Source organism: Ptychodera flava, chromosome 19, assembly GCF_041260155.1.
Source record: "Ptychodera flava strain L36383 chromosome 19, AS_Pfla_20210202, whole genome shotgun sequence".
NCBI lineage: Eukaryota > Metazoa > Hemichordata > Enteropneusta > Ptychoderidae > Ptychodera > Ptychodera flava.
The window spans coordinates 34,011,981-34,025,379 of NC_091946.1; the positions used below are offsets into that span (position 1 = coordinate 34,011,981).

At 37.9% G+C, this 13,399-nt stretch overlaps 1 protein-coding gene across 1 annotated transcript in view; it reads right to left on the reverse strand.

Moving 5' to 3' along the window:
- Positions 1–2,298: 2,298 nt before the first annotated feature.
- Positions 2,299–13,399, reverse strand: part of LOC139119364 (protocadherin Fat 4-like) — a 51,420-nt gene continuing 40,319 nt past the window's right edge. The window contains exons 23-27 of the mRNA XM_070683152.1: positions 13,013–13,131; positions 12,387–12,457; positions 11,530–11,644; positions 10,980–11,046; positions 2,299–3,682 (exon numbers count right to left, since the gene is read on the reverse strand). Of these exons, the coding sequence (XP_070539253.1) occupies positions 3,332–3,682; positions 10,980–11,046; positions 11,530–11,644; positions 12,387–12,457; positions 13,013–13,131 (723 nt within the window). The 3' untranslated portion in view covers positions 2,299–3,331. The remainder of the gene's footprint in view (positions 3,683–10,979; positions 11,047–11,529; positions 11,645–12,386; positions 12,458–13,012; positions 13,132–13,399) is intronic.

The following is a 13,399-nucleotide window of genomic DNA, read 5'->3' on the forward strand; positions in this document are numbered from 1 at the left end:
AGTAAGAGTAAATACATTTACTGCTCAAATCTCTTCAGTGCTACCGAAGGCTTGCAGTCTGTTCTGACAGGAATTCATAAATCCCATCTTCTGGCTGCCAAGAATCAAAGCCCGTAATGCGCTCGTGTGAATCGGCACCGCGATATTATTACCTTTCACTTCAAAGACGCAACATCTGAATAGACGAGCACACAAACTGGGTCCTTATTTTCACCTAGTCTGCATAGGAATCAATCAGCTAAAATATGTCACTATCTTATCTGTACATCAACATTTCAATCCACGCTGACAGCCGCAAAGCTACACGGCTCGCGAGCACAGGGTATTGCAAACAGTATTCGTCTGGAAGTTATGATGAATATATGTCATGTATTTCACGTTTTATATCATAAAAGCCTCACCTGAATTTATGAGTAATAATTGCTTTACCTTCCGTACCTCTGTATAGTGTTTCAAAGAAAACAGCCCATATCTGTTAATTGCCCTCCCTAATTCCCTTCATTAATTTGTTCTACCAATTAACAACGCGGAGGCTAATCGCCCCGACCAAATAACTCGTTATCAGCTCAGAATGTCCACATTTACCTTTTGAGCTTATGAAGGGGGCCTTACTTTGAAATACGATACAGGGATACCGAGGGCAAGGTACAAACAACACAGGTAACTTGTATAATGAAACAAATTCTATTGCAACACCCTGTGGTCGCGAGTAACGCGTATCGTCAGAATACAAAGAAGCGTCCACTGAGAATATACCATTGGATCTCAGTATCTACATGTCATTCAAAATCGAGCATCCGTAATTCAAAGTCATTACAAAGTAATCCCTCATGCCGAAAATATTTTCTACGTAGGTTATCAGACATACCGTAAGGGTATGTTTGTCACATGACTTCAGTTTTTCTCAATTTAAAGCCCTTTAGCTGGCTGTATTTTTGCATGTTTTTCGATAATATGGTTGGAAATCAAAAGCAACCTGTGTAAAAATGCTTGCCGAGGTGTGAACAGAGAACGTCTTTTCAAATATTGGCGATGCGCGTACAACTGAGATTTGACCAACTAAATAATTTTCGATTTGTTGCAAGTCTTATATGACCGCCGCGAGAGAGCACTTACACGAAAGCAGTGAACAATCGACCGAATCAATCGCCAACGACTGAAATAGTGACAGTGTAGCTATTTATTGGAATCAAAAGCATCTCTCGGAAGATTGGATTTTTTTGGCAAGCAAAATGCAAGAAGCACAACCAACGGGGCTTTACAGTCCGCACGCAGCTCCGCGATTTGGCGGTTAATTTGAACTGCGCAATTTGTCTGCGCAGGTTGCCAGGATTGCTCATGGCGGATTGAGCTGTACGATCATAAAGTGGTATGAGTTAGGAATCGTTGGAATTCTCGAACATCTGTTAATCTGTCTGTCTAATTCAGGCAGTATGTATTAAAGAAGACGTTGCCTTTGTGTGGACGATTGCATGATATTTGTACACACGACATCGACCTATTTTATATGTCTACGATTGTAATACGTTGATTTCCAGCTACTCGTTAGGCCTACGTACCGATTCTTTTCGAAATTGGCAAAACCGTCCTAGACAGCGATTTACCTAACCATTAACAGAAATGTATTTTATCATCCTTGTTCTACGAAATTGTGGAATATGGAACCGGTACATCCATTAAGACTTGTAAAATTTTGCAGTAAAACTCTGCCTGTACGGTGACTGGTTTCACCCATAGAGCTGCAGGGCGTGTGGACGGAGATGTTGGCGACAGTTGATTTAGCAGCCAGCGCTCCGTTTTCCATTTTGGCGATTGTTCCTCTTTAGGCCCCTAAATTCCAAAATTTTCTTGCCAGACCGGGTTCGGACCTTATTTCGCACCTACTCGCCAAAGGATGTCCCGATGTTTGTTATTTTCGCTGATAAAACTCGTATTTCGATTGACATGTGGTACACCCGCCGTGTTCAGCTGTGTTGCCACGTCCATGCTTAATATTGTCTTTTTTATGAGCCACAAAGGTGAAAAAATCTTGTAATTGTTAGATTCAGATCATAAAGCAGATCATAAAGCAGCACGATTTCAAAAATAGTGTGCGACCTTCATCTGAGTTGTTCAGCACAAATCCGAAGTAAGGTAAGATTTGATCTTGTGATCATTGAGGGCGCTTCTAGGCTGCATCGGTAGGTGAACTGAGTGCGGGAACTGTTTTGACGAATTGGCATAGCCGTCCTAGAAAAAGAATGCGGCAAGGAAGTGGATTATTTGGTCAAAACATAATCTGTCATGGGTCAGTGCATTTTCGACTCTGGACACAAACGTTTTACTGCTTTTTACGGTCGATGAATAGATTATATCGCATCGATACGATCGCGAGTTGTCTCCCATGCCTGCCGATTTTGGGGGGTTCTTGATGAGGTAACCATTGATTTGACCAATGTAGTTATTTATAATGTTCTGTCTTCGGACTGTGTTGATTTAGAACACGAAATGAAATCATTTAAGGTGAAAAATTCCACGACAAACGAGGACATGTTGAGTGCGAAAATGGCCGCCATATATTTGAATTTAATGTATGCAGACCCCCCACGAACGGCAAATGGATTCTATTGTTCTCGCGCGGAGCTGCGTCGCGACTGTTAAGCGCTGATTCAGACTACTGGCTGATATAAGGCAGCGCATGCCCACTACAGTATTCAAAGGTACCTCGAAGATTTACGGTTAGACCATCAGTAAGCAAATTTGTTAAACATAATAAACCGAAGTAAAATTATCAGCAAGTTATACTGTAAAGAAATTGAAAAATATCCCTAATGACAAAAGATGATAAAGGGTAAGTAGCTGAAAAAATACAAGTGTACAAAATTCAAGCTGAAGACGACACGAGAAACGAATTCCTAGGATATAAATACCACAAGAATCGAGTTAAAAGAAGTGAAAATCATACTCTTGATAAAAACGATAAAAACAAGTCTGAAGGAATAAAATGTGAGGATGGAAAAGACTGTAAATCTTTAAGTATATAAAAAATATTCAATGAATGTAAATTTCATTGAGATATTAGATCACCGTGAGGAGTAGACGTTAACCAACATTGTCAAGCGGTTGAAAATCTTGAGCGAGAACGCCTGAATAATTTTTCAAGTTATTAAATTTCATCGGATCATATCTCGTCGCTCTGCAACGAGGATGCAATGAATACTGGTATAGTTTGAGTGTCTACCGTCTTTTCCTGTAATAATATTGGCGCATGGCGACATCAATTTAGTATTGCCTTTCCGTCTCGTGTATAATACTGAAAGTGGTCCTGCCTCTTGTATCGATATACGGGATGCTATGCGGAGAAGTCACGGGAAGGGCTGTCAATTTCGGACTCAGATATTCCGAAAGGATTCGTCTGTGTCGACGTTCCAACAGATGCCATCGTTAAGTAATTATCTGGCTCTGTATACACCATGTCCTGTTCGGCTGGAATCTGCTCGTATGCGTCCTCAACGTCTCCCGCATCGAGGTAGTCGGACTCGGCAGTCAACCCACCAGCCGCGTTCCTGTTGCTGGCATACAAGGGCCTGCGAACGTATCGTTCCGTCATCTCTGACGATTGGCCATCGTCATGGTCTTTGTATTTTGCACCTTTCTTGTTTATAGTAGCTGCCCGCATGACCAACCATTCGTAGAAGCCGAGCTGGCGAATGAAACCAAATGAATTTATACAGGTCATTGTCATTGACATAGTCCCCGCAAAATATAAATTCTGTCACTGTAATACATTGAAAGAGCATAAATCCAATAGTCCCATTTTCATGACTGTCCATCCTGGTACTTCTGTTGGCATGTTGTCTGAAATGAACATTTTTGTGCAAGGAATGTGTAAAACCAACGTGTATTTTGATGGGTTTTGAACCTAGATCTGCCGTAACATGGAAGTCCACCATCATAACCACTTGGTCAAGTTCACATGCACAAAAAGTTTTATCTGAAAAATGAGACATATGGGTAAAACCATAGAATTTAGAGAATGCAACTCCTGTTGTGGAGTTTTTAACCCTTTGAGTGAATTTTTCCCGCCAAAATTTTACTAATTTTCATGAATCTTTGTGTATTTTTTTGATAATTTTTGAGCAAGAGGACATCACATTTCATTCAAAGGGTGAATTAACAAAACTACTGGATTAATACCAATGGAAATACCAGAATGAAAAGGGTCATGAAAATGGTCAATTCCAATGCAGTTGGCAAGTCCACAACTGGTTAGGAAGAGCTCTTTGAATACTAGTAGAGAAATATGAAGCGTCATTTGAATGAAAGTGATTAAAACATAGAAAACGTGGCCATTGAGGGCGCCATTAATCCGGGTGGAATGTCAATTTTATAATAGCATATTTGATTTTGTGTAATTGTTTTTGATAATTTTTGAGTAAAAGGACATCACATTTCATTTGCTACACTCTTATATCCAAATTTTGGCAAAAATCTGGAAAATATAACAGGGGTACATTTTACGAAGGTAACAAAAATTGACTGGTGCTCAAAGGGTGAATTAACAAAACTGATAGATTAACACCAATGGAAATACCAGGATGAAATAGTCATGAAAATGGCCGATTGCAATGCAGTTTGCAAGCCCACAACTTGTTAGGAAGATTGTTTACTCTGTCTCTTTGAATACACAAGAGAAACATGTTGAAAAGTGATTAAAATGTAGAAAAAGAGAAGTGGTCGTTAAGGGCGCCATAAAATCGAGGTGGAATGCCAATTTCAAACCATTTTTCAGCAAATCGAAAAGAAACAAACACGCCTAATTTTGATCATCTCACAACCTATTGAAAAGTTTTGGCCTCCGCAGTGTATCGTCATGCAAATGATATGGACTCCAAAATGTTAACGCATTTTGTAGACAATGGTAACAGAATACAGTAACTGCTTGTTCTTGAGAAGAAAAATGTTGAAATATTAATGAATTGTTTTGAAAATCCATCATGGCAGCCACAGTCACATGACCACTCACGATTTTATTGGCCAGAAGTTTCTGGCTAATGGCAGGCATGCTAAACACCAAATTGCAAGTGGCAGTTTTTGGGAAGAAGACATTTATAATATTGTGATAAAAGTTTACATGAATATGTATGTCATAGTACATTGTCCTTGTGCCAAGTTTGAAACAAAATCAGGCATGTCTGCGTAATGGCTCAAAATATCAAAAAATTGCAACAAAATGGCCGCCAGACGACCATTTTGGAACATATCGTGACAAAAATTGATATGCATATGTATGTCATAGTAGATTGTCCTTGTGCCAAGTTTGAACGAAATCAGTTTTGGCATGTCTGAGTTATGGCTCTCAGCATGAAAAATCGCAATAAATTGGCCGCCAGGTGGGCATATTGGATAGTATCGCGAAACAAATTGACTTGCATATGTACCTCAGAGTACCTTGTTCTTGTAACAAGATTGAATAAAATTGGGTCTTGCATCTTTGAGGTACAGCTGCGGACGCACGGACACACGGACGCACGGACGCACGGACGGGCGGACGGAACCCAATCTAATAGTTCCCCCGGACTACGTCCGCGGGGACTAAAACGATATTAACACTGGTTATCTTTCCTCATGCACGAAATATGATCGTTGTAATATTCCGCCTCCAGGGCATCACTGACTTCGGAATTTGAAATAAAGATTTACACACATCATCGACACATGCAAAATGCACCGTTACTGTTTACACTTGAATTTTGGTCCGGACTAGAATTCCCTTGTCACCCATAACAATCAAGTTTACACATGTACAGACTGACTTGACAAGCTGAATACTGTGTATCTGGTTTGAAGAGTAGAACAAGAAACTAAAATTTAAAAAAAGTGAAAAAAAACCATCAAAAGTTACAGCTACTGGCCCCTCAAATATACATATATTAAGTGCCTTATGAAACTTACTACTATTTTTATATCGTCATCATCATAAAATCCCCGACAGTCCGATTAGCTGATCAGGCGTAGTGTAACGAACTGACATGGTTTCATTAGCGAAAAAACCCCACTCGTCCAAGTACATCAATTTGCCTCGTAGGTTTAGAGATTTAGCGAGCAAGCACTTGCAATATGTTACAAAGCAGGATAGAATGATTTCGTTGTTTCAAAGTATCGGAAACAATGTCAAAAGGAAGCTATTTCCTTAATTTATATTTTACTGTGATTGGTTGCACTACACATGTCGCTAGGGCATTCTTTGTTTAGGAACCAAATACTGAGTATTTCTACGTTCTTACAATGAGTCTGTTGCGTCTGAAATTTCTGACTTATCAGAATTTCAAGAAAAACTACAAATCAAGCCATCTAATTTGCTAGAGTTTTTAGAAGACATTAAAGGCTCTAAAAATATGATAGAAAAATGTACAGATTACTGCTCAGATTTTAAAGTTTTCATAAAGTCATTTACTAACTTACGCAGGTCAGATATTGTCACTAGTCAACAAAAAGTTCGTATCCATAAACTTGTGGCAAAGTTACAACAACATGTTAGACAATGTAAAAGCTTGGCTATTACTAAAATGGGAAGTAAAATCGTTCTTGTTTTTGCTTGTCTAGTTATGGCAAGTTTCATTTCTTGGAACGTAAAAGGTTGCTATGATTCTTTGAAACGGTATAACATTTTGTCTTCGTTGAAGTCCAATAATTATGCTGATTTTTATTTTTTACAAGAAACCCATTCTACAGTGGCTAATCAGGCTCACTGGCAAGTAGTTTGGCGCGCGCCTATTTACTTCTCACATGGTACTAGTAATTCTGCTGGGGTTGCAGTGCTGTTTCCGCGAAACAAAAATGTTGATGTTGTTTTCCGCAGAAAGTGTCGTCCAGGGTCGTCTACTTCATTTGCATATTAAGATGGATGACACTTCCTTTCATTTGCTCAATATTTATGCTCCTTCGTTGTATTTTCTTTGAAAGTCTTCGTAAATTTCTCCTTGATTTTGATCTTGATAATGAAAATATTGTCATAGGGGCGACTTTAATTGTACTTTTGTTCCTGATTTAGATAGGTCGTCTCATATTGAACCACATTTAAAGTCTTCGCAAGTTTTTTCTTCTCTTGTTCATCGCTGTAAGCTTTCTGATGCCTGGCGTTATTTTCATAAGCAGGCTCAACATTTTACGTGGCAGAGAGGAGAGCCAAAACGTCGCATTGATACTTTCTTCATTAACAAGAGGTTGACTTCGAAAATTAAATCTGTGTCTATTGACTCTCCTACTGATTTATCTGATCATTCTCTTGTTTCTGTTGTTTTAAATATGAATTCAAGTGTCAACAAAAATCCAGTTTGGTGTCTAAATACTAGTCTTCTTAATGATGAAAATTACTGCACTTTAATTAAGCAATTCTGGGAAGGTTGGCGTAATGAGAAGGATAGGTTTTCTTCTCTTCAGTCTTGGTGGGATATAGGAAAACAAAAGATTAAAGAATTAAGTCAGCAGTACAGCGCTGAACGAGTTCATCACTTTAAACGTTCAAAACAAAAGCTTATTGAGGAAATTCGTACTTTGGAAACATTGATTCATACTCAGCCTTCTCTGAAAACAAGATATCACCAACAAAAAGACCTGTTAGACAGTTTTCAGAAACTTGATACCAGAGGTGCAGTTATTCGTTCTCGTTTTCAACAGCTCAATGATTCTGATACTAATCCACAGTTTTTCTTTTCTCTTGAAAAATACAAAGGCTGTCGTAAATCCATTACTCATCTCCAACGTAAAGATCATACAATTACTGAAAATCAGAGAGAAATTCGTCAACTTACTCGCCAGTTTTATCAAAACCTTTTTACTGCTGAGCGTGTTTCACCTGAAGCACAAAATACTTTGCTTCATGATCTCCCTCAATTGCTTGCTGACAAAGTTACTCAACTTGATGAACCATTAGTCTTGATGAGTGCACTCAAGAACATTGCCAATGGTAAAACGCCCGGTGTTGATGGCATACCTTGTGAATTTTTAAAAAATTCTGGTCTCTTCCGAGGAAAGATTTTCACCAGGGTTTTCAAAAGTCAATTTTCGATGGCCTTCTTCCAACGTCCTGTCGTAGAGCTGTTATCACACTTTTTCCGAAACAAGGTGATAACTCCCTTCTTAAGAACTGGAGACCTATCAGTTTGCTTTGCTCTGATTATAAAATTTTCACTAAACTTTTATCGCTTCGCTTGAAGCAAGTTTTGCAAGATATCATTCATGTAGATCAAAGTTATACTGTTCCAGGCAGAGAGATTTTTGACAATATTCATTTAATTAGGGATTGTATTCATTTTTATAATGACTGAATCTTCCTCTTGGTATTCTTTCTTTAGATCAGGAAAAAGCTTTTGATCGTGTCAGTCATCATTATCTTTTTCAAACTCTGCATGCGTTCGGGTTTGGTGAAAATTTCATCAATTTTATTAACTTTTTGTATACACAAACTGATAGTCTTGTTCGTGTTAACTGTTCCCTCACTGCCCCAGTTCAGTTTTCACGTGGTATAAGGCAAGGTTGCTCATTATCAGGGCAGCTGTATGCAATTGTTATTGAACCTCTTTTACACAGAATAAGACAAGATGACAGTATTAAAGGTGTTATGATTCCAAATTCAAGTGATCGTAAATGTAAACTTTCAGCTTATGCTGATGACGTTAATACTTTTGTAACTTGTGATACTGTTTTTTTGAGGTTTAAATATTGGTTTTCTGTCTATGAGCATGCCAGTAATGCAAAAATCAACTATCGTAAGTCCCAAGGTCTATGGGTCGGCTCATGGTGTGGGTGTGCTGATCATCCGCTTGAAATTATTCGGAATAGTATTGGTCTCAAAGTCCTTGGTACTTATTTGGGTAACAGTAACGGTTTTTTTTCAAAAAACTGGAGTGAGTGTGTTACAAAGATTGGCAATAAGTTATCTTGGTGGAATAGATATATGCTCCTGCTATGTCATTCCAAGGCCGTGTTATCGTTATTAATCAACTTACTGCAACTAAACTCTTTCATCGTTTAATTTGCCTCTGTCCTCCTGCTCTTATCATTGATGAAATTCAGCACAAATTTCTTGATTTTGAATTGTCCCTTGTATATATTTGAAAAGGGTAGCATATATAAATTCTTGATTATGTCCAATTTTCATAGGAACAATAAACGTCAAGATCTCGATTGAAAATATCAAACCTTTGTTCACTTATTGTTATCTCAGTCCAATTCCCAAAAAGAAGATCTTCAATGGCGTCTTATTCATGGTGCGTAATACGCAACGTTTATGTTCCATTCTGGGTATAGCTCATCCTCTGACTGTATTTTCTGTAGTGCCAGAGATGACCTTTTACACATATTTTTAGAATGCCCTCATCTTTCTCCTTTGTTCATTCTCCTTCGTAAACTCTATCACCATTTTCTTGGTCAGGGATGCAAGATTTTATACTGGTGGTTGTTTTGGGCCCACCCTTTTGATACATCGTACATAGACAAGATTACTTTTGCGCTTTTAAATTTTCTTTTTATGACAGCTAAAATTGCAATTCATGTGACGAGACGAAATGCAATTAATGATCATGATCCCTCAACCGGTAAAATGCTTGTTTCTGGTTTTAAAAAGCGAGTTTGCTCTCGCATTTTAGAAGAATATAATTACTTCACGCTCAATTCAAGCATAGGTGCTTTCAGAAACATTTGGTGTGTTAATGACATCATTGCTTCCGTAGACATTGATGGAATAATTACTATTTATTCAATTTTGTTGTGAACACTTCTTTCTTTAGTGTGCTTTCACCTGTAAGCACACTTTCCCTTTTGCCAAAACCTAACTCGTCCTGGGCACCGTACTCCTCGGATTGAGAGGGGGTGGTCAGTTGAGAAAATTCTTGGTTGGCATGTCCCTTCTCATTGGCGGTTAGGCGGCATTTTTTTCTGCAAGATGCAAGGTGTTCGTGTTCTTTTTCTTTGCAAATTTATGTTGCCGTTTTCTTGTTTCGGAACTTTGTTTTGCTTTCCCATATTCAGTGGAGAATTTTCATGCACCTCGCATCTTGCCTTCTGTCAATAACAAAATTGTGCTTTTTTCAGATTTAATTAAATTAGTTTCTTTCCCCATGTTGCAAGTGATATAGCTACCTGTTTGCCTTTTCGCCAGTTCTCTCCGTCTCGCTCCAGCTTCAATATCATAGCCATTTTGCAGTTTTTGCTGGTTTTTATAGAGTCCAACTTTGCTTAGTTTTTTCAGTAATTGACCATCATTTGCTATAACGCATTTATCTGATTTCAATTAATATGCGTTTCGTCTCAAAATTTGAATTGATTTGATATGTACTTTTCTGTACAGGAGTTTAATTTCAGTAAGGCGTTCATTAGAAAAATCAAAAATCTTCTTCTTCTTGTTATTATTATTATTATTAATATTATTATTATTATTATTATTATTATTATTATTATTATTATTATTATTACAAGTTTAGGGGCTATAAGTATTATATAGAAATCAAAAAACAGTTCATTGAAGCTGTGGGACTTCTGAAAAAAAGGTGTTGTTACTTCTGAATGGTTGCCATGGAAACATCTCACATTAAAATGAGTGTGTCTTTTTTTGGTGTGCTAACCAGAAAACCCATTATTATCAATTTTTTACATCAATTAATAGTTCTTTAATAGGAATTAGGGAAAAAGTAACATTTTCAATCCCAAAATAGTTACTATGGCAACTCGAAACATTAACATAAGTCTGGCATTTGTGTTCTCTGACCCGAACTTCCCCACTAGATAATTTTCATATCAATCAAAGTAACTTTCATGGGATATTAGAAAAACTGAAATTTTCAACACCTAAAATGGTTACCATGGAAACATGGGGCAGTGAAATCGATATCATATTTGGTCTTTTCGACCCAAAATACCCTTATGGTGAAATTTTCACGGAAATTGAACCTATTATTATTCGTGTTATTATTTCTATATAATACTTTATTAATTATTACCTTTATTGACTTCTTTGGCTTGGATGGCATCAGGCCAGATGCCTTTAGACTGGCACGCAAAGAGGCGCTGAAAGAATAAAATGTAAACATTATCGGTATCTCAACTGATATTGAGGACGAACTTTACAGACCAAAACCATTTTTCGTTCATTGGTACGTCTGATCAAAAATGTATCGTTATGATCTATCAATTTTGCGATGTTTTCTTCCGCTCTGTTGGAAATAGTTCATACAAAGTAGTCAAGCCAACGTCATCACGGTCTCGCCGTCGTCATTATTGTTCGCCACCAATGTCCTCGTCGTCACAACGACAACTGTCTATAGGTCATTAATAATTATTTCGAAGTCATCGACCCGTATACTAGAGGTACTCATGTAAAATTCTTGCAGACAAGAATATTAAAATTTTGGCAAATATATTTCCCATTTCAATAGCCTCGCTCAAGATCATACACTGGAAAGTTTACGTTGCTAGTCGCTGTAGTTGATAGGTGTCATTTGCAGAACAACTAAAACAATGCAGACAAAAAACGACAACCATCGAACTCACTTCTTCCCCCTGTAGATGGCTGTTAGTAAGATGACCAGTAACAATAAAAGAGTTGATACTGTTGACAAGGCAATGATGGCGACCAGTGCAACACTAGACAGATCGTCATCTTTTCCTGTGAATTGTTCAGCATAGAGTAATACGTCACAATTTCATAAAATTAATTACTTGTAACGAATGTCTAATTAAAGGGAACAAAGTAAATCGTTTCAAGCTTGTTTCCATATCTTATTCGAGATGAAAAGTTGTTTGTGTTGCTGGACTACTGGAAAGCTTTGAAATGCTGTCGACTGTACACAACCTAAACCTCCCTTGCAGTTAGAGAAGATTAAGCATTCAGCGAAACATTTTGGTCTCTACCCAAACTAACTCTCACCATATACGGCTGCATTTATGCTGTTACACTACGGATTGACCCTTTGCAAGCTTTTGTAATGAAATCTTAATCGCTGGTGCCTTTGATATAGACAAGGATAGTATCTTTCCCCTTCAACACATTGTGGCAACGTTTATTTGTCACAGAAAAGAAAGTCGGAATGGGAAATGTTTATTTTGTATAAGTCATACACAAAACCAGCATTCAGCAAAGGGGTAAATTTTGATATTTTTATGCATCGTCATTATTTTATGTGACTTCATGCAAGTATTCCAGGCATTCTTGATAGCACACTTTATGCCAAGTACAGGTCTAAATATGTAGTATAGATGTCCCTTTATCTTAGCAGAAACGATTACCGGAATTCATCATATGTTCTACAACCCCGTACACCATGGCACATTTGCAAGTTTCCGAACAAAATGACTTGTCTTGTAATCGCAATAAGAATATCGACATGAGGACATATACAATGTCTTACCTGAAGGAAGCGTCGTTGAAGAAGGCGGTGCAGTTACAACTTGGAAAACCTCAACAACGACAAAACATGTGCTAAAGAAACGAGGAAAGAATTAGAAAAAATATACAACGAAAGTCGGTTTGACAAAGAGAAGGAGTCCGATATTACCTGCCACCAGCGAGGTGGAAAGACATCTCAATCTGCAAGTGTGATTCTTGCGTAGGTTTATTGTGTCGCATCTTCATAAACCCAGTATTATTGAAGTGCGCGTGCCCTTAACTTGTCACATTTTACAGTACACTTGAGTTGTGTACATTTGGCGTAAACGTCACCGACTTAGCTTGTTACCAAGGCAGCGGTCACGGTGGCAATTTTCATTGTTATAAAGTAACTGGCTGCTATACTTCGTCCTGGATGTTAATACCGACACAGAATTTCAATTCACTTAAACATCTTGAAGCTCGCAGATATATCTTATTATTACATCAATGAGAAATCGGGCTGTATCTTTAAATATCTAATGTCGTTTCTCTGTTGTCTTTGGATTGTTGTTACGTAGCAGAGTAAGCTGTTAAGCTGCTCTTGGAAATTTTCGATATTAGTGCGGCAATGCGCATGTCATAATAACATACTGTTAAAACGCTTACCCTTTGCCATGGAGTGGATCTGGTGTGCTGACACTGATCGTCAAGTTGTAAGTACGAACGTCAAGGACATTCTGAACTTGGATATCAACAACGGAGTCTCCTATAATTCCAAATGAATTCTGGAAAAAGTAAAAAAATGTACGCGGTTACCAAAATATTGGCGGACTTTGTATGCACCACATTGTGACAAATAGAATGACGTAATAGAAACATCATACGCTACACGCTCCAACAGCAAGTCTTCGACAGAATTCAGCTGTTTTCCTTTGCATCTATTGGAATGAGAAGAAATGCACATGTGTGGAGACAGATCTACCTACCTTCGCACAATTTCATGAAATTGCGACGAAACAGGTGTCATAGCGTAGTTCGAAGCAATTAAAAGTT